Source organism: Eublepharis macularius, chromosome 13 (assembly GCF_028583425.1).
Source record: "Eublepharis macularius isolate TG4126 chromosome 13, MPM_Emac_v1.0, whole genome shotgun sequence".
Classification (NCBI taxonomy): Eukaryota; Metazoa; Chordata; class Lepidosauria; order Squamata; family Eublepharidae; genus Eublepharis; species Eublepharis macularius.
Window position 1 is genome coordinate 36,357,082 of NC_072802.1, and position 22,465 is coordinate 36,379,546.

At 42.2% G+C, this 22,465-nt stretch overlaps 1 protein-coding gene across 1 annotated transcript in view; it reads right to left on the reverse strand.

The window, feature by feature from the left end:
- Positions 1-22,465, reverse strand: part of AFF2 (ALF transcription elongation factor 2) — a 361,635-nt gene that overhangs the window by 129,078 nt on the left and 210,092 nt on the right. The window contains exon 8 of the mRNA XM_054995827.1: positions 1,892-1,943. Within this exon, the coding sequence (XP_054851802.1) occupies positions 1,892-1,943 (52 nt within the window). The remainder of the gene's footprint in view (positions 1-1,891; positions 1,944-22,465) is intronic.

Sequence of the window (22,465 nt, forward strand, 5' to 3'; positions counted from 1 at the left end):
GGATGCTCATTAGGCACGCATCCTGGCCATTGTCATCCATAAAGAGCAAAGCCATCGTTTGCTAATGCACAAGGTCATCTTTGCATGTATGGTTTGGCCAGGGGAACGTTGTCTCTGTATTGCAAATGATGCATTCCCCTGGATTCCATGCAGCCGGAGAACCATAACATTTTAAAATGCACAAGCTGCTTAAGCTCAGTTTAATGATGCCGCTTAATAAAACATTAAGCAGATGTTTACCTGCTGTTAAGAATTTGTGCCTTGTAGGCTGGCCAACCTGCATTGTTTTTTTCCCAAATCATAGAAATGGGACCATATTGGCAGAAAACTTCAAACCATTTGACAACACTTTTAATAAAGCCATCAATAGAATTTTCTTTGCTCAAAAAAAACCATTTGATACTGATTATGCCGTTTGTACTGAAAGAGAAACACAAGGTCTGTATCGTTAGATCTTTGGGAACAGCAAGGATTGTGTCAATACCAGCTCCTCAACTGTAAATGAAAATTGATTCCAGAGAGAGGCCCTCATTTTCTGTCTTTGTTTGCACCCAAGTGAAGGGCCAAAATTGATTGAACTGGGCACACCAGGACTGGGGTATGGGTGAAAGCGTTCCTGCGATATTGTAGCTCAGTACCCCTATTCTCCCTCTTCTTTAGAGACTTCTGAAACAACTCGCTTAGTAAAATGTGGAGAAATGTTTCAAAGGAAGCCAGAAAAGGACTACTCAGCAATGACAACCAACCTACTACCTTTGGTAAGGATCACAGAAATATGTAAAGAAAGAAGAAACACAGGAATTAGCCAGGGTGGCATCAACAAGAGTACCTTCAGGGGGGTAAAAGTTGGGCACTTGAAACAAAGGATGGATCATAATTCATTCCAAACAAAGAGGACATTTTCACACTGCTTACCTTCAGTCGCAATGAGCCGGAACATTGCGCAAAAAATGCGGAAGATCGCGTTTTCTCGAGCGAGATTTGCGCGACATCACGCAAATCTCACACGAGAAAACGCGATCTTCCACATTTTTTGCGCGATGTTCCGGCTCATTGCAACTGAAGGTAAGCAGTGTGAAAAGGCCCAGAGAGATCTGAATGATTAGTCTCACACCTGAAATGTCATCCTAAGTACAGGATGGGCAGAAAGGGTGGCTGTAGAAATCAGAAAAACTACAGAGTACACGGGGTTGACCTTGAACACAATCTAAAAGATTCAATTGGTATACAGTGCCTTTGGAAACAATCCTAAGCTGGTCTACTCAGAAGTAAGTCCAACTTTATACAACAGGCTTACTTCCCAGAAAGTATTCTTACGATTGCCGAGCCCAACCTCCTGGTAGCTGCTAAGTGGACACACTTATTATACTAATTCTGAAACACCCTCATCATTTTCCAGTTTGCTTCCAGTCTCAGCTCAAGGTGCCAGTTCTTATCTTTCAAGCCCTTTACAACCTGGTGACCATATACATGAAGGGTCTTTTCCTTCCATATGCCAGCTTAGATGCTTCCAACAGATTGTTCCAGCGGTCCCCCCCTCTCCCCCATCCATCAGGATCATAACCCCTGGGCAAAATCCCATGCCTTCTGGGTTGTAGGAATGGCTCAATGGAATGCCAAAAGAGCTGTGAAAGACATCACAAGATCTCTTTTGCAAGCCCTTTTTAGACTGATTACATTTTAAAAATTTTAACTATGAGTACTAAGGATTTTTATTGGACCTTTTAATTGACTTCTTAAATTTATAATTTTTAAAAACTGAGTTATGTTTTTAGGCATTGCATTTGTATTGGTTTCATTATGTAACCCTCTAGGGATGTGGGATAAACTGAAGTAGAAATTTGTGAAGCTTTTAAAAACTGGCAGCTGAGAGCGAACAATGGTATGTTACCTGTTCATTATCATCTTCATCACTGCTGAGTTTCAGATCATCTTCAAGCATTCTTTAAAAAGAGAGAGAACAAAGAGTTACATGAAATGAATCCATTTCGGGGGTAATTTGCCCCCCCCCATTCAATGGCTAAATTCTCCCTGTATTTAAAAGCAGATCTGGGACATATAAAGAAGTAATTTCACAGAACATACTGTACTGATTTACAAAATTAATTGATTTACAACCATATTGTATCACAGTGAATATGTAGGATTTGGGGGGTGGAGAGAGATGACCTGCTGAGAATCCAGTTACTACATATGTTTACTGCCAAGTCAAATGCAGGATATTAAAGTATGAGACGATACTACCAGACCATGTGGCTACAACTCTCACTTGATAAATGCAACAATTCAAAGATGAATGTCACAAATAACTGTCAAAGGCACTTAATCACCTGAACACAGACTCTTAACAGCTATCAGTTCAGGATTGTCCAAGATAATTCTGAATTCTTACAATATGCGTATGTGTGTGAGGGGGAGAAACTGGCACACATAAGCTTCACTTCCAGATGATATATTTTGGCTGTTCTTGGTGCCTCATACTGAGCTGGAAGATTGTTTCATTTAGCTCAGAATTTTCTGTTCTGACTGGCATTGACCCTCCAAAGTCTCAAACAGAGAAGGGCTTCTCCCAGTACCTACTACCTGTGGTCCTTTGCCTAGAGATGTCAGGGACTGCTCTGGAGTCATTCCGTGTTCCAACCAGTGTATCACAGCCTATCCCTGACATACAATTTGCTAGCACTAATACTCCAAGAAGACCAGTGAATCATATTCTCATTAAAAAGTCTGAATTTCTAGCCAAGAAATAACATACAGCGGGATACCTACAGAGGACATGCCATTTTTAACACCCTATGACAAACTGAATGCCATGCCAATCTACTTTGGCACAGTCTTTCTTGAGGTACAGCCTATTTCATCAAATACTTGAAATGCCTTGGAAATCAGAAGTTGAATATCTGTAGAGAAAGCAGCACAAAAGAATAACCAGTTTCAATGTGGTTGAGAAATATCAAAAATTGACACTGCACAATCAGAAGTGACCCAATTGTCTTACAGCCAAGGACAGATGGGGGGAAAGTCCTAATGGATTTGTGATCCAAATAGTCAGTGCTTATGCATGTCCACTCCTGCTATTGCTAGAAGATGTAGAGTGCAGCTATCTGCACTCTACATCTGCACTCTGCATATTAGATCCAATTATTAATGCCATTTAATAACAGTATGGGACAATGAGGGAACCTCTTTACAGTGGTCTGTTTTCCCAGCACCATTGTAACACGTCTGTAGAGGAAAACCACTTTCCTGTGCTTTAGCTGTCCCTCCTCTGGGGACTGGGGACATGTGTGAAGGAACAACCATCATTCTTTTAAGCCACACCATTCCTCTCCACAGACTTAGCTAGGGAAGTGTGGGACAAGAATATGAAGAAACAGTGTATCCAAGTCACATGTGGCTTGGGAGTTAGTATTCTAGTTGCAGAGCTGGAAAAATCGAAAAGAGTCCAGTAGCACCTTTAAGACTTATCAACTTTACTGTAGCATAAGCTTACCCTCCAAGCATCTGACGAAGAGAACTGTGATTCTCGAAAGCTTATGCTACAGTAAAGTTGGTTAGTCTTAAAGGTGCTACTGGATGCTTTTCGATTTTGCTACTACAGACTAACACGGCTAACTCCTCTAGAGCTGGAAAGAAAGACAAAATGAACAATGGCATCAGGAACTGAATTTAGGGTGACCTGATTGACGGCAGGGATTGTGAACCGCTACCCAGTGCTTGCCACAGGGGAAAATGATAAAGAGTCTATAAGAACCAGCCAAGGAAAAGTCCTTGCACAAATCATCAGAGTGGGTCAGCTGATACTTCCTGACCCCTGTAAAGGATTTCAGGTCAGGCTTCCAGACCTGAGCAAGACCTGCTGCCCACAGACACATTTTCAGCTTGCACTATCTTTGTAGCATTCTGCCTTCCACTGTCACGAACTGGGTCAACAACTGAGAAAACATTAATAACATTTTAGAAGAGAGTGAAATTTGTTAATGAGCTCTAACTCAACAACTATGCCATCTATTCTCTTTTCCATTTTTCTTTTCTTATTGTATTTATGTATGACGATGTTTAAGGCCAGGCATAGAATGAAAAGTGCATTTGTTTCTGAATGCTGTCCCTTTTATATTCATTTTTTATTATCTTCATTTTCAAAATATACACATACGCAACAAACACATATAACCAAATGGGTGTCCTAAACCCTCACTTTAAATCCCTCTTCTTACTTTTGAGAAGTGCAAGAAAGAGCGTTAACTGGTTTGTAAGTCATCTGTCTTTTACTGACCTCTGTTGTCTGGTGGCTCAGCTGTTACAAAAAATCTAGACCTGAAAGTACTGATCATTAACCTCTTAATCAATGACAGATGCTTCTGTCAAGCGTAAACCCATAAATGTGTGGCTGAGATCAGAGATCTTTTTTTCTCCTAAAACAAGAGGCCTTCAGCAAATATTAATCTTTAACAGTTTGGATGCCAGTGACAAACGAGCACTTGGCTACTTGTTTATCTAACTGCCATCTTTACTTCCACTGTGGCATTAGTTGCCTCTGATGATCATGACAACAGATTGCCTGCACCTCTATTTACCCTTGCTTTTTATCAGTGTGGTACATTACATTCTTCTCAAAGGGCAAAAGTGCCTTTAAGATTCAGTTACAAAAATAGCACCTCAACAATCAGGCAGATGGCTAATATTCTCTGGATCCTTCCTAAACCCTCCCTTTAAAACTTACAGCCCTTTAAAGTATGCAAAACCTAAAAGGGAAAGCTTTAAGCAACATGCTCTGAGTTTATTTTTTCAAAAATATAAAGATCTAAGGGAGAAAATGATAATTCTTTTGTTTTTAATTGAGGCCAAAGGATTTTCCTTCTCCCTGTTCAACACACTCTATTTTATTCTCTTACATGTTCAACCTCCCTACTTGACACACTCTGGTAGAAATAAACAGAGAGGATGAAGGAAACTGGAGATCAGACAAATGGAAAGAACAAAGCGAGATGAGTAAACCAAACATAGGGGCTTATACTAAGCATAGGCCTCTAAAATAGCTGATTAAGAACTGGACAAAATGCTTTGCAGTCAGCAAAGGACAAGTTTATTAAGTACTAAAAAAAAAATTCACATGAACATAAAAGATGATGAGCAAGAATGAGAATTACCAGAGCTAGTTTCTGACAAACTTAGTGTGCAGGGTTTATATCTTTCCTTCAACAGTGATGTTTATAAGAGAAAGGAGGAAAAATGGATCTGGGACTTTCTTGTGGCTTAACATTCAAAGGGTATCGTTCTCTCTTTTCTTCTGTAGCCACTGATGCGACATAAAGAGTTTGCTGTGTCATCCAGCCCTCCAATTCATTGGTTAAACAACCACAGAACCCTTCCATAGGGCTGTGGTGGCAGATGGAATTATTAGAAGTAAACTCAGTAAGCTACGTCTAGATCAGCTACGCCTGTACAGAAAATTGAAGCATTTGCCCAATACCCTAGATGCGGAAGGGCCTGAGTGACCTTCCCTCTTTCATTCATAGCAAGATTAATCTTAGATAGAATTTGCAGATTTTTGTTCTATGTCTATGTCAAATCCTTCTAGAGAGAAGAGGAGGTATAAAATGTTTGGAACCACACGGGCATTTTGGTGGGTCTATATACGAATGTTTCTACCTTTACTCTTAATATATTGCACAGCACACAGTTTATAAAATTCATGATGTGGGACCAGTGAATTGCAGTTCTGACTTGGTGTAACACATGCCTTTGTTGGTGAGAGACTGTGCATCGTGGGATTTGTAGTTTGGATTTGTACTTGTAGTTTTATATTTCTGTGGTGCATACATATTTCAAAATCCACAGATTTGCCGTGTAATTACATGCTGGAAGAGTGGGAAGGCTGTATTCCATCCATGGCATCCAGTTTTTTAGGGCAGCCACATTTAGGGTTGCCAGGGATCCCAGGGTCCAAGCAGGGGTGCATTGGGCTGAAGGACAGCAGGATACTTACCTCCCATGTATGCATAATGCAAGCACGCTTGAGCTCTCCTCTTGGCAGAGGAATCCCCAGGGTTTTTTTTCAGCTGGAATGCGGTGGAAAAGAGTTTCGGAACCTCTTGAAAATGGTCACATGGCTGGTGGCCCTGTCCCCTGATCTCCAGACAGAGGGGAGTTTAGATTGCCCTCCATGCTCCTCTGTGCCGCTAGAGTGGTGCGGAGGGCAATCTAAACACCCCTCTGTCTGGAGATCAGGGGGCGGGGCCACCAGCAATGTGACCATTTTCGCCGAGGGTGATTTAAACTTTTAAAAACTCCCCCCTTGTTCCAGCTGACCCAAAGTAACGTCATTGGCCCTGGGAGCATGTGTGCACTTTGCGCGCACACATGTGGTATCAGGGGCACCACCTCCCGCCAAGAGTTGCCCCCTGTGCTGGCAACCCACTGAGTTCCACCACCTCTTTTCCCAGAAAAAAAGCCCTGAGAATCCTAGTCCGTGCTGAGTGAAAACCACCCCTTTGGAGGCAGGTTTCACTTTCAGCGCACACACGGCATGGTTCCTTCCTTCATCCATTGGGAAATTAGCTCAACTGAGGAGGAGGGAGTGCATGAACAAGCTTCCCCTCACCCCATGATTCCCTCCCGTGCTGGCCAAGTGAATGGACTGGGGGGGGGGTGGCAGGTGGGGAAAGGGGGATAGCAAGTTTAGTCACATTGGAATGTAGTGAGGAAACTGTGCTTACAAAAAAATTAATGTGGAGTTGCACAACTCGTAAGATTTCTTTATTAATGATATGGTCTGAAGTGGAATTAGGGTTGCCAATTTCGGTCTAGGAAATTCCTAGAAATGGGGGGGGGGGGTAAAGCCTGGAGAAGGACTTCAGCAGGGTATAATGCCATACAGTCCACCTTCCAAAGCAGCCATTTTTCCCACGGGAACTGTTCTCTGTCATCTGGAGATCAGTATTAGTTCTAGGAGATCTCCAGCCACCACCTGAAGGCTAGCTACCGTAAGCAGAATAACATCTAGTCTTTACATTCTGGAGGTATGGATCAGCTCAGATTTCTCTTAGTTCTCCTTCGCAAGTAACTGGAATTTGATCACGCTCAAAGCCTCACGCAGAGGTCCGGATGTAGTGAAGCACAGTTGCAGAGAATGAGTGATATCTAAATATACCCTTGTTTGCGGCCTATTGCTAAGGTTTTCGAGGAGGGTAGCGGCGCGGGAAGAAATACCCCAGACGAGCGCGTGGAGGAAACTGGCCAAATTTTATTGACAAGAACAGCAAACATAAAGCAAACAGGAGCATTGGCAGTCATGAGGATCGGATCCCACAAAACATCGGCTGACCCGCCTGCCAGCCGATGACCCCTCCCCCCTCAGGCCCGTGCTGAGGGGGAGCCTCCAGGAGTGGCATTCAGCGGGGAGATCATCTGGGTGTACACCCCTGTATGACCCCCCCCTGCCACCTGGGAGTGAGTCCGCCCTGACAGCCCCCGAGCTGGGCATGTACCTCCGTCCTCACTCCCAAGATCCCGTAAGGGGATCCCCTTCCCGGGGACCAGGGCGAGCCCTGTCCCTTATTCTTTTACAGCATTTTTGCACTTTATGTGACTTTTATTCACTAATTTCAAATGTTCCATTCTTGAACAAGGTGACTGAACAGGTGATGGCTGAACAACTTGAAACTTTCCTGGATGAAATAGATTGTTTGATTCCTTTCCAACTTGGTTTCAGGCCTGGTTGTGGTCTGAAACAGCCTTGGTTGCCTGGATGGATGATCTGTGCCAGGGAGATGTAGATTCTCTCACTGGCTTTAGTTATTATTGATCATGGTATACTTCTGGACTACCTTTCTGGGTTGGAACTGGGATATACCACTTTGTGGTGCAGGGTAGGGTTTAGCAGTGCTTTTTTTTCCTTTAAAAAAAGGTGCTGGTACTAATAATGTTCTCTCTTCTGACGTTCTCCCAAGAAGAGCCAGCATTCCATAAAGAGCCTGAGAAAAACGCCTTGGTTTCAAAAGGTAGTGCTGGAGGACTCTTGCTCTGTATCTTGGTTTTTAGTTTGTTGTGTCCTACAAGGCTCCATCTTTTCCCTTCTGCTTTTCAACATCTCTATGAAATTGTTGGGTGAAAAATTACGAATTTTTCATGAAGCTAATGAAACAGGCCAAAAAGTCATGAATTTTGTGATAATTTTGTGATAACCGCGGCCCCACAAAACATGATTTTGCGACACACAAAACGGCCCATTTCGTGATGAAATTTGCTTTGTATTCCGATTTGTGCTCGTGTCTAGTTACCAGGCAAGCTTTGCACAGAGCAAGGATTTGCACCTGGGTCTCCCCAATAATAGACTGGCACCCTATCCGTGGCATCATGCTCGCTCTTACGAAAAAGATTCATAAACAGTTATATGAGCTCCATGATACCAAACCATCGCTAACCTATGCAACACATTTTTGAACCACCAGACAATGTTATCTAGTAATAATCTCATATCTTAATCAAAGGCAATCTATTGAATATAGTAAAATAACATTGGTTGCAGGCTAGGAAGATGAATAAAAAACAGGATGGACTGCCTCAGAAAGCTCCCTCAGAGAGCTCTAAGGATGTTACAGATTCACTTTATTTCCTATTCTGATCTCGTCAACATTATTATTGCATATACATGTACTTGTTTTGCCTTTTCATTCACAGCTAACACACAAGACACTTCAGGGAAATAAGTGTGCCAGAGAAGAGGTTTGATCTCATTATTAGAGCAATGACATTGATAACTGATAGCATATTCCTTGAACCCCACCTTCCTGCCCTTCACAGGGATGGGGCACTTAGCTAGTCTGTAACAGCCAGTTCCTAAAATATTCCATGTTACTCTCTGGGCTGCCACACTCAGTGTATACCAAAGAGACAGAAAGCTCAGAGCTGATTGGTGGGGATGAGTTCTGATAAAGGACTGAAGTGCTGAGCCAAGGAAGGGAGCAAGCCGGAGGCAAGGGTCATAGGGCGTAGGCCAGAAAAAAGGTAACGGCGGAAACAAACTCCCTCCTTAGAATTTGTCCCTAATCCACTCAAGACTTTTGGTTTTTATATGTGTGTTCTTTCTAAGGTTGCCAGGTCCCCTTACCCTCCCAGCTGAAGAGGGGGCAGACCTGGCACTTACCTTGAGGATCTTCTCTCACACACAAAATGTATCTTCTGAAAGTGACATTATCATGCCTGGTGGTGGGTATAGTCCTGTGCTTCACAGGAGCTAATTTGGGCCTCTGTGAAATGCAGGAGCATGCCTGCCGCCGGGTACAATAATGTCACATGAGGAAATGATATCCTTGCTCCTGGTGGAGGTTTTTTGCCTCCTGGGCTCATTCCTCAGGCTCTTCCTCCCAATTGCAAGGTGAGTGGTGGTGGGGAGCAGAGGCTGGGAGTGAAAGATCCCCCGCCCCAACCGGCGGACTGGCAGCCCTAGTTCTTTCTCTCCAATCCCTTACAGACAGAAAATACTTGCCCTGTTCATTTTCAATGAATAGATGGTGTTTGGAATTCTTTTGCTACTTATATAATTTGCACAGCATTTTTATGAAAATGTAAACTAAATCACCATTGTTCTCATTTTACAGTGAGGATTTGAAGAACTTGCTATATGTCCATAGGAAAAGGAGAAGACTAAATCCAGTTCTCCCAGATCAGGTACAGTGCTTAGGCTGGAGAGACTGGGGTTCAAATGTTTGTGCAATCCATTGACTGTCTCCATTTCCACGGGGATAAAATGCAGCCTCACACTGAGCTCCTTGGCGAAAGACTGGGATGCAAATATTATTATTACAGAACACATTTCAAATGTATTTTTCTGCATTATGTAACATTGGTTGGTCAGAGTGGTAATTTGAGTTATCAAGCAAAGGGATAATGGAACTCAGATGTTTCGCAAAAATGTCCAACACAGTGAAGCTGTATTTTTAAACCATTTATCAGATGGAGTTGTATGTATGTATGTGTTTTATGTATGAAACCTTCTAGCCATTGATTTCCTTAAGGGATTTTATAGTGGGGGTGGGTGGGTAGGAGAGTCCAGGGAACTTGAAACAAATGGTAGAGCAATCCCATGGAGAAAGAGGAACATTTGTTTTAAAACATTCCCTCTATAAATCTTGAAATTTGATAGTTGCTCATTGGACAAAATGTGCAAGTCATTTTTAAAACGTTCCCTTCTGAGATTTTTCCAAGAGTTATCCTTTTTCTTAAATAAAAAATCTCAGGAGAATAAAAAAGGCATTTACAAGCATCATTTAGCCTGTTATTCATGATCACTTGTTCAGAAATTATATACATACACAACTGCATTTGATTAATCATGCCTTTCTGCTAGTTTTGCTTTTGTTCTCCGCCCCCCCCCCCTTGCACCACAACCCCAGTTTTAGTTATCTTACTGCTTGTAGGACAGAATGATATGGTGGATGAAACACTTCAATTTGGTCTTCCAAGACTAATCTGTGAGTAGAAGCAGGATTTGATGTGCAGAAGTCATGCATTAATTTGTGTGTGCCTCCAGTTAGGATCCCTTCATCCAGACACAACAGGCTGCCCATAAAATTCCTCTTGCTGGCTCAGATCCTGCATAAACTGATTGGATGGGTCAGCTGTGACCATTCGCATCACCTAATTTTAGGGTGGGGGAGACATCTAATGTGGAACTAAAATATGTGGTGGGGCCAAGCTGCTGCCTTCAACGCTCAGTTTTCCACATGCAAAATGGGGATAAACCGAGTCCTACCTTGTTGGAAAGAAGGCAGATGCAGAATTTTTTAATATGCTAATACCATACAGAAGATGAAGAATGTTATTAGTACTATGTATACTTAATTAAAAACAAGTATTTCTACAGAAACAATATAGTTCACATATTCAACCTAATGAAACATTACTTCAATCATTACATTTTAAAAAATATATATATGAATTGTAAACTGAAGCAAACAACAGTGGAAGAGATTAACAGGGCCTGGCAATAGAACTCCAACTAATGGTGCCAGGGAATCCTTGGTTCTAACCTCCACTCAGAGTCTCTCTACAAGAAATGCCTTGGCGCGTGTTTGTCAAGTGTAGGGAGATGCAATGTTAGCCAGAAGCGTAGTTTAAAAAGACACAGCCCCGGAGATCGCTCCTCAGAGGGTTTGTTAATTTCATCTTCACCTCCTGAAGGCTCTGTCAATTTCACCTCTCCAATCTAAAACTCTGTGGGATCACAACCAGAGGGCAGTAAGGAATGGAAATGGGCTGGAGCTGCCTTCCAGAGCTGGGTTTGGACCTAGAGAGGTTATAATGGGCTGAAGTTTCCCTTCTGGCATTTCACTGTCCCTTCACACAGCTCCAGTGTACAGCAAAGTCTTCGCGGCTCTGCCTTTTTAAACTACTCTTCCCAGCTAACATTGTATCTCCCGATACATGTTCTTTATGTGTCAGATGTCTCGAGTAGAGAGAAAGTCAGTGATGAAACTCTTTGGCTGACAGGAGTCAGTCACTGCCTTACAGGGTGGCTGGGAGATAAAATGGAAGAGGGGGAGAAGTGTGTGTGATATGCTCAGCACCTTGGAGAAAAGGCTGGATCAAAAATGTGAGAAAGAATAGATAGACCATGTATCCACTGATGCACGCTGATATAGCTAAACTCTGATCTTAGGAGTAAACCTTTTCACATTTAAGTAGCAGCATTCATGAGAGAAAGGCTGTGCGCACGGATCAAAAGTTGTAGAGTAAGACCTTTCAGTATGACGGAATTTAAGCAAAGCTGCTCCAATAAAGTTTCCAAAAGAGCGCGCCCCCCCCCCCCCATACACACTCCACATCGATGTGAATGGGCAGAAACCTCCCTGCCCAAGGAAACTAAATCTACTCTTTTTTAAACTTTTTTTCTTCAAAGTAATGGGGAAGGGGTCTTGTGTTGCTAAGAAACACTCCATTTTGTGTTGTCACACTCAATCTGCCTTAGCACCATATCAGTAATTAGTGTAATTACAGCTGGTGAGAGGAAAGTAACCCCTGTGGTTATCTATTAGGTAACTCACAATCAGAGAGTGCACTTCATTACTCATCTCTCCCTATCATCTCCTAATTTCAAAAGGATTAAGCAAAATGAATTCTTTTAGCAAGAGAACGTCTTTATCTAGATAGCCATTAATCTCCATGTGCAAAAAAAAGCTCTTCTAAGCAACTCAAATATAGTAGTTACTAAGCAAGTGGGAACTACTGCTTTACTGAGGTGCCATTCTTTGATTTCTATTACAGTAAAGAAAAAAAAAAGGTCAGTTTCACTGACTACAGAACTTCTGGAATGACTCGCAATTGCACTCCTATGTTACAGTAAATGCCCGACATGGAGTGGATGTCAGTGGGATGGAATTAGGGCTGCCAGGTCCCCCAGTGTGGGGGTGGATCCCTTGCTCCCACCCTCCAGCACCTGCCACCAGTCACCTGGCTGGTGGGGGGGGGGGGAGGCAGAGGAACAAACCTCCTGGGCACACTCCTGGGGTGGAGCGACGGCATCACTCCCAGGAGTGACATCATTGTGCCGCCCTGGAAACACAATTTGGGCCTGCTGCAAAGTGCAAGAGTGCTCCCAGGCCCTGTACGATGACGTCACTTTCCAGAAGTTATGTCATTGCACCATCCCAGGAGCAAGCAGGTGTCAAGTATGTACACAAAGACCACAAGAATGGTGGGTGCTGAATCCCCCCCTCTTGCCTGTGACCTGGCAACCCTAGATGGGATTCACATGTTGAATACTGACAATCTAAAAAATGTTGTGGATATCTGAAAGTGAGAGAATACCAGTGAATGTTCATTGTTAATTAAATGCCAGTGGTGTATACTGACAATCTAAAAAATGTTGTGGATATCTGAAAGTGAGAGAATACCAGTGAATGCTCATTGTTAATTAAATGCCAGTGGTGTATGCAGAAGAAATGTGTATCTGTTTTCAGGTACTCACATTCATTCAGGATCATTAGCATCCACATGTGAATGCCACCATTCACCAAATCTGGCACATCCACTGCAACTTACATACTTAGAAAAACAGGCACCTGAGATCCATCTCAGGAGACAGCCTGTGATCTAGCTGTGCAGATAATTCATTCTGGGAATTCTGGCAAGACTATACCAAAATGTAAAAAGGGAGCTCTTTCTTCATGTTGCATAACTCAAACACATAATTCACAATAACATCTATTATACAAGGTTAGATTCAACGACTTCCTTCTGCCACGTTATGTCCAATAGCTCCTCTCCCCTAAGACTTTCTCCAGTGGAGAAAGCTGTAGTAGAAGGGAGTAGAGATGGGCACGATCTCCATTACGATCAAAAACCCCCCACGATAATGGCAATCTCCCAATCGTGACCTGGTGGATCGTTGTCTTCCACGGCAAACGATCCAGCAGTCAAGAGGGGGCTGGACCGGGGCGATCATGATAGGACCGGGAGGCTAGATATTCAGGCGCCAACAATCTATTCCCCTGGCAACGGAGGCAGGGGAATGCCTGAGCTCTGTTTGAAACTTGATAATATTTCCCCTAGCGAGGAAAAGTGAGTGAAAAGGTGGCTTCCTGAGAAAAATATAAGCAAAGTGATTGGGAGAGGAATGGGTTAAGAGAGAGAGAAAACTTTGAGTGTGGCTATCAGCAGAAGCTGTTTTGCGCTTCATTCAGTGCATTGAAAGAGTTAAGAAGAGATCTCTTCTCAGTGTTAACTTTTTCAAACACCCCTTGCTTTGAGAGCAGCTATCAAGCTGTTTTGCGCTCCTCTCCTGACTGAGTTTGTTCAGTGCGTTGAAAGAGTTAACTGAAAAGAGATATCTCTCTCCTCCTGGCTTCTCAGCCCAGTGCCTGCTTTTTGCAAGAAGTTGGTATGTGATTTGATGTTTCATTTGTGTTTTTCCTATTTAAAAAGCCATAGGATCCGCGAGGATCCGTGTGGATCCTGGTTTTACTTTCTTCCTGTTTAAAATATGCTTTTGGAAGACTGGCTGCTTGCTTTTAAAATCGCGTGGGATGGAGGATTCTATCCCTGCTTTTTTAAAAAAGCTGGCTGAAACTTGTTGACAGGGTGTCTCTCTCTCTATTTGGAGAGGCAGGGACAGGTTAAAAACTCCCCCCCCTGCTTTAAGTGTGTGTGTGTGTGTGTGTGTGAGAGAGAGAGAGAGAGAGAGAGAGAGAGAGAGAGAGAGAGAGAGAGAGAGAGAGAGAGAATGTCCCCTCCCTGAGGGGAGGTGGTTTGTCGCCGGGTTAAAAACTACCCCCCCCTGTTCTAAGTGTGTGTGTGTTTGTGTGTGTGTGTGTGAGAAAATGTCCCCTACCTGAGGGGAGACGGCTCATCGCCGGGTTAAAAACTCCCCCCCCCATCTGCTCTAAGTGTGTGTGTGTGGTGGGGGGCGCCCCTCCAATCCCAGATCGGAAACGGGACTTGATCGGAGTGAATCGGTGATCTGGGGTCGTCACCAGAGCAGATCCACGAACAGCTGATCGGTATTTTTTTTTGGATCGTGCCCATGTCTAGAAGGGAGTCTTTGGATCCAACTTGCTGGAAAGGAATTATCAGGTCCAACCCATGATAAGGGCTTCTCGAAAAATTTGAATTGGAAAATTCCCCAATTCAAATTTAAATGAATAATTTAAATAATGTTAGCTAAATTTAAATAATATTAGCAAAAGAAGGCAAATACAGCATGTACAAGCCTGGATACAGTACAAGCACTCGGTTTTGTCCATGTTTCATATCCTACATTGAGCCCATCTAACAGGCAATTGATTTTCATTACAACTATAAATGGCAACTATAAATGGCATATATTTACATATTTGGGCTGGAAAATTTTCCATGGCAAGATATCTAAAACATTCTTAAAAATGTTTGTTTCAGTGATCCATACTATATCCAATCCATTGTCTTCAAGGTGTCAGGTGCTGTCACAACCTGACTTCCTATAGGTTCTCTCGAATCCACATTTTAAGGAAACTTTAGTGGCATCTTCCCATAAAAATTCTCCAACAACTTCCCAGAATTCCCCTTGCAAAATCCTATGGTGTCAATGTGTAATTTTTCTTTTGGGGGACATCCATGGCAAAAATATATTTAATGTAAAGACTCATATCCAGCTAACTCCATTTACAAAGCCAATCTAATACATAAGGGGTTGTCTTGGCAGTTGCAACAAAGTTAACAGTCGCATAGACTGAAGTAACTCTGTTTAGGATTGCACTGTAAATTAACAGTTGCTCGGAACTGAGGCGCTATTTGTGGCACATTCAAGGACATTAGCTTCCTTTGTAAAATGTTGGTCTTTTGTGATAGAGCATTGGAGTATCTTGCTCAATCTCCATTTTGAAAGTTCCAATATTTTACAATGATTTGCCATATGGCAGCTGGGATCCCCAAATCCAAACACCATTGGGTTTGTCTGGCTGTTGGGATTCTAATTTATGTTTATGTTAATTTCAATAGGACTTACTTCCAAATTTAGGATTGCAGCTTTGAAGTTTTTATCAGTTTGACACAAAGAAAAAATAAGGCTTGAAACATTACTTACACGCTTCCTTTGTAACTGCTTCACTAGACAGCTGAAACCTGCCTTTTCAGACAGCTTAACTCACAGTACACAGTGTCATAAAGATAAAAAACGAGGGACAGAAGAAAACTATCTGTGTGGGAAAGCTGTGAGGTAAGATTAATGGCATTAAAAAATTCTCAATTTTACCATGGGGCATTTTATTGATGCAAACAGTTTAATAAAATTGGGCGGGGGGGGCACGCATCATGTTTTGCCTGGAGGCTGGATAAAACTTGGTCTATTATAAGAAAAGAGAGACCACATACATTGGAATGGTGCCAGTCTATAAAATATCACCGTATGTTGCTTTTAGTTTTATTTTATAACATTGTTAAGCATAGGGAATTAATAACTGCCTCCTCCACAGCTGGGGGTAGAGGATTCTGGAACTGAAAAATACATCCTAAAATAAACTGAAAGAGCTCAGGTAACAGGGACTTTGCTTGGGTTTTGACAGGCTCTAGACCCAGAAAGAGAGCTTTGAAACAGTTTAGCTTATCTGATGTGGCAGTGTCTTGCCGGTGCCCTTCACAGATCTTTACAAATTAAAGATAAACACAGAATTTTCTTCTATAATTATTCCTTCTTATAGTGGTAGAGAGTGCTGTCAAGTCATAGCTGAATTATGGCAACCACCACTGGAGTTTTCAAGGCAAGAGCTGAACAGAGGTGGTTTGCCATTGCCTGCCTCTGCAACCCCAGTCTTCTTTGGAGGCCTCCCATCCAATTACTAACCAGGGCTGAACCATGCTTAAGATCTAGCAAGATGGGGCTTGCCAGGGCTATCCAAGTAAGGGCATTCCTTCTTTTAGTGGAAAATCAATTTCTAGGTCTTCAATCTTCACTCACTAGACCCCTCTACCAGCGCATGACCTCCAGCCTGACCACACCCTCTTTTTCCTCCTCCATTTTTTCTTAGTAACTATTTATATTCCAGGGCCAGATTGAGATAAAGCTGATGTCTTAAACGATCTTAAGAAACCGCTCCTCGTAACATTATCAAAACAGTGGTAATTCAATCATTTTAATTTTGTATTTTGTATTTAGAGCTTTCTCATAATCTGAGGCTTTAAACCATAGTTTACTTAGTTTGTGCATCAATCCAACTCTCTGTATGGCTTAAGAAACTTAGTTCTGCTAACCCTGATCCTTGGAAGAGACAACGTGGCTTCAAGAGAAAGGACTGATGTAATTGGATTGCCTTGATGTAATAAAACCCCTTGACTGCTCCCAGACATCTTAATTTTTTCACCGGGCATCAACCTCACTATGAATTAATTTAACCTCAAAATAAAATCTTCCAGCTAAGCGGCACTTCAGAAGAGTGACACAGAACATCCCATCCTGAAGCTGTCAAGAAAGCTACTGTAGCTGATAAAGTGGAATGGCATTACAATTTGTTTGTTTCCCAGAGTAGAGTGAGGGCACACTGATGGGCTCAGCAAAGAAGTAACAAGAGTTTTCTGAGGTTTTGGTTATGGTCCAAGAACGAAACATGGCAAAAGTCTTCTGCATTTGCTAAGAATACATATCATGAAACAGGAAAGTGACAAATCAATAATTCTATTAAAGTTCCTGCAATCATCTGACCATCTTTTAGAAAGAATAGATGAGGAAAACGTTCCCGTTTTCATTTTTAGATCTCTAATTCTGAACCTGGATTTAGAGCGTGGATCAAATCATCTGTAGAATGGGGTTGATGCCAGACAGTGGGGAGGTCTCCAGAAAAATCCAAAAAGTGGGAGAGAAAATGAGAGTTTATTTAAAATAAAAAACCTACAAACTGGAGAAAGAATGTGTGCACCTGCACATATACTCTTTATAAAAAGCCACATGAGATCTTGTAAGATCACAGTTGGAATTACACTGTCACGCAGCAAGCCCAATATAACCAGACAGGGCTTTTTTTCTGGGAAAAGAGGTGGTGGAACTCAGTGGGTTGCCCTCGGAGAACATGGTCACATGGCTGGTGGCCCCGCCCCCTGATCTCCAGACAGAGGGGAGTTTAGATTGCCCTCCGCGCCGGGCAGCAGAACGGAGGTCAATCTCAACTCCCCTCTGTCTGGAGATCAGGGGGCGGGGCCACCAGCCATGTGACCATTTCCAAGAGGTTCCGGAACTCCATTCCACCGTGTTCCTGCTGAAAAAAAGCCCTGCAACCAGCCATTTATAAAAAAAAATAAGTGATCAAATGGAGGAAGGATGATGGGTTTATACATTCACTTGTATTGCATATGCATATTGTATATTTTTATATATAATTTTTATCGGATTTTATCCAAAGGTTGATTTTCACCAGCAGAAAGAGGGACGATTTTCAGCAAGTCAAAGATAGCAAGACTCAACTGAATGAGATTTAAAGGGCAACATTTGTAAGAAACAGTTTAGACCTTGTGACAAGAAAGAGATCTGGAAGAAGAGGTTTGAATTTTCCAGCTATTTTGATGAAAAAATTGTTTCCGTACAGCAAAGTTTTCCTGTAAAATGGACTCATTTTTCTATGTTGTTTGTGCATCAAATTATACAATATATACAATGTATAAATTACATATATTGCATATAAATACCATATAAACTATACTTGAAACTACTGAACATGCTTATACCATACAAACAATCTATAAAATCACCAGCAAAATTCACAGAATCAAAACCACTGACTCTAAATGGTAAGATAACAACAACAACAACAACAATGTCCAGTATAGAGAACATTTGCTCGTCCCTGTTCCTACTCTTTCTTGTAACATCTTAGGCAAACACAACATGCTTATCTGACATGTGACCTTATCGTAGTGTGACTACTAGCCCTCCTCCTGCCTCACATCACTGGCTGCTGGTCCCAGGGAGAGGGCAATGCACAGTGACAACAGGCTACAGATTAGTATTATGAAGAGTACGCAAAGCTGTACTGTAGAAATGGTACATGTCCTGCCTCCCCTCTCCAGCTGCAATCACGTAAGCCTCCTGAAATCATTCCCTAGTGGGTCAGTGGACTCTCAAGAATGTGATGGGAGTCAAAATGGGATTCAAAATGAGAGGCTGTAGTGAGACAGGAGAATCAGCAAAAATTGCCTTCTTTGTTCCACAAGCAGAGGTGCCCTATTGCAAGAGGAAAGGCAATTTAAGATCCAAGTCATAATGTACAGTACAGCTAAATCCTAAAACAACCCTATAGAGGGGTATTTTTTTCCCCATAGAGCATGTTCAAAATAAGAATTGTGATTTTAAAAGACTTGTGAAAGAAATTACTTTATGTGGTTCCCTTCTGGAACCTGTGTAATGCCAACTTAGAATGCAGCTGTGAGGCTGACATGCAAGATATCGGCAGAGTTCATGGCACAGTTAACTAGAGAATTAGGAATAATTTCATATAAAGTACGGTCATATCCTTTCACGTGTTACATTAAAAAAAAAGCTCTCCTAGAAGATAAATGAAAACATATTTGTTCACCATCTAGGATTTGTCCTTGATTTGGATACTCGTTTTCCTTGGCAGGCTCTGTGAATGTAATATTACTTGATAACCTGATTGAAAAATTTGATCCTATTGTTTTATAAGGGGCTCCAGTCAGTCTATGCACATTTTACCCCTAAGTAACAGTACAAGGCTTGTGTTTCCTCTGGCAGTTTTTTTTTAAATGGTTGATGTATTTGGCTACAGACCCAATCTTGCATAGCCTGGAATCTGAGAGAATTTCCCTCAGCATGTAGAATTATGGCCCTGAAATAAATCCACAGTCCCTTCTGTGTAAGTAACCATGTTCTACAAAATAGTTAGCTCTTGCAGAAAGTTTACCTCGCAAAATTATAACACTTAAAAAAAATTAAAAATCACATTTTTGGCTCAGGTTCAGTATGGCAAAGTGTTTCCTATGACTTTTCAAAGACTTTATGCAGGCCTCTGAAGTCGATTCAGTTGCAGATTTTTTTTAAAAAAAAATTCTCCCACCAGCCACTGGAGTGCCAGTGGGCAACTCTCAACGGGGATGGGAGATCTTCTGCCCCTAGCAGGCACAGTACTGCCAGGTCCTCTGTCATGGCAGGGGATCCTTTGGGCAGAGAGAGAGTTTCACCAGGCCAGTGCCAGGGCTGAAAATGGACTGGCCCTAGTTGAAGCTACGCCAAAGTCCTTGTGGCCAGGGACCACCAGAAGATGTTGACTGGCTGGACGAAGAGTTCTCCAGGAAACATATCGCAACAGTTGGTCCTTCAGGTATGTAGGTCCCAGTCTGTTTAGGAGTTTTGAATGTCATAGTCAGTACCTTAAACTTGACCTGGAACTCAACTGGGAGCCAGTGCAGCAGGCACAGTACACGTCTAATATGTGTCCTAACCTGGAGTCCCAGTGAGGATACATGCTACTGTATTCTGGACCAGCTTTAACTTCCAGATCAACCTCTGGGGCAGTCCTGCATAGAGCGAATTACAGTAGTCCAATCTGGAGATGACTGTTGCTTGGATCACTGTTGCTAGGTTGCTAGCTGAGAGGTAAGGAACAATCTGCCTGATTTGCTGAAAATAATAAAATGCAGACCTGGCAACTGCCGTGACCTGGGCCTCCATTGACAGGGAAGCACCCAGGACCGTGCCCAGGCTCCTCACCATTGGCATAGGCGCCAATGGCACCCCATCCATATTCCTAAACCTGTCAACCTGCAGAAGTGTATCTTGCCCCCTTCACTAAGAGACTCAGCACAAGATTGCCTGGCAAGCAAGCACAGCTACTGATGAGGTTAAAACCTCTTCCAAAATTAGCAGGAGAAGGGCTATGCTCCTGAGGATAACTTCCAGTCAGTGACCAAGTCCTAAGATAAAAGCAAATTCAACCATTCATAAGCTAAATAATTTTCTTACAAATTATTTTTTTGGAGAAGGGGGGCTATTAGTACTACTGTTACTGATATCTCCATGTTCCTTGAACACTGTGCCCGTTTTGTTATGCTGTACTGTTTTGCACCAAATGCAGATAAATAAAATCACTGCCAGAACTAAATAAATCATGTCCTACTGAGTGGGCCAAATCTGATTGCTCTTTTTACAAAGTTCCTCAAACCACATTGGTTTCCAAGAGAGAATGTGGTCCCCCCCCCTTCTAGCTATCATAAATAGGGGCCTTCCCCCACCCTTGATTTCTCTTGCTTTTTGTTGTTTTTAATCGACCACCCATCAGGGCTGAATTGCCTTGTAACTGTCACTGGAGCGCTCATTTGACAGAGATAGCTGCTATTGTTAACACGAGCCTTCACTTCAACCCATTTAACTTCCCTCCGTTTGACAGCTTCACAATAGCTACCTTCCATCCATAGAAAACTGTGATTTAGTAGAGAGGGAATGTGGGACAACAGTCTGATCTGTCACTCAGTCTCCTGCGAGTTTACTTGGCATAAAGTTCCTTCACAAAACTGCAAGGTTGAAATACTGCACAGAAACAAGATGGCCGTTACGACAGGCTTGGTACATATTGCAGGAGAATCTAAGAAGGTGCATAATACAATCCACAGTGCATATCACCACAATACACCCCTTTCTTGTCAGTAGATAGTTTTAAATAGGGCAATGAAAAAGCTACTTTGATTCCCCCCCCCCATTTCCATTATTTTTTTTAAAGCTTATCGTTTCCAAGGCAAAGATTTGGTTTCACTTCCTCTTATTTATTCACCTCGTAATTGTTCCACAATTGATCTACGACAACTCCTAGTGGAAGCCGTAAGTCACAAGTAAATTAAACCTTTCATTGTGATACTCATTCCTCATTTTCTATATGTGCTGACATGAAAAGGTATTGATAAATTAAGAATCTGTATATCCTCCCTTGTGGACAATTAAAAGCCTCCAAATTACACTTGACTAGGCATAAAATCTCACTACAAATCTCAATGAGCTTTGCCGACAAGGCAGTGTGGATTTAAATACTAATTTAGGAACCTATTCCTTTAAAGGTGGTGGTAGGGTTTCAATGTAGATTTTCAATTTATTATTAAATGGGAAGATATCTAAGTAAATTAACCCAACTGAGCATTTAGCTGCCAAATTATTTTGATTTAAGCAGAGTTCTAACCTCTCCGTGAACATTTTTTACCTAGAAGTAAACCTCACCATAACTTTTATGTATGTAGGTTTGAGAATACAACTGTATTCCCTCTAAAGTCATCAGAATTAAGGTCTGGAATGAAAAAGACAGAGAAGGGGATCATGATATGGACCAAGGACATATGGGATGGGAGCTGCCATAAGCAGGAGAATTGTCCAGTTTGAGCAAAAAATCTGACTGGATCCAGCTCTAAGACTAGAAGAACACTGCGGCACCATACTAGGAGTCCATTTAGTCTACTGTCTAGATTCCTACACTGGCCTATCAGCTGCCACAAGGAAACAAATAAGGATGAAGCCAATAGTCATTCCTTGCTGTTTCTCCCTGGTCTGACTTAAACAGATCCAAAGAATCATGGACTTGCAAGCCAGTGTGCTGTAGTAGTGAAGGTATCTGACAGGGATCTGGAAGACCAGGATTTGAAGCCCTGCTCTGTGCCAGGAACTTGCCATATGACCTCAGACCAGTCACTCTCTCTCTCAACCTAACCTACTTCACAAGGTTGTTATGAGGATAAAGCCAGGAAGAGGAGAACAATATTATAATGTTACTTATTTGGTCTCGATTGGAACCATATAAGTAAATCATACTTTTATGAACGCAGAGGCTTCCACTCCTATAAGAATCAGTTGGACCCTACCCCACAGGAAGCCATTTATGAAGGCATAATGCACCAACCAACATGGCATGAAAGGCTGCAGCTGGAAGCCATGTGGCAAACCTACCTACCTACCTACCTACCTACCTACCTACTCATCCATCCATCCATCCATCCATCTTTAGCCACA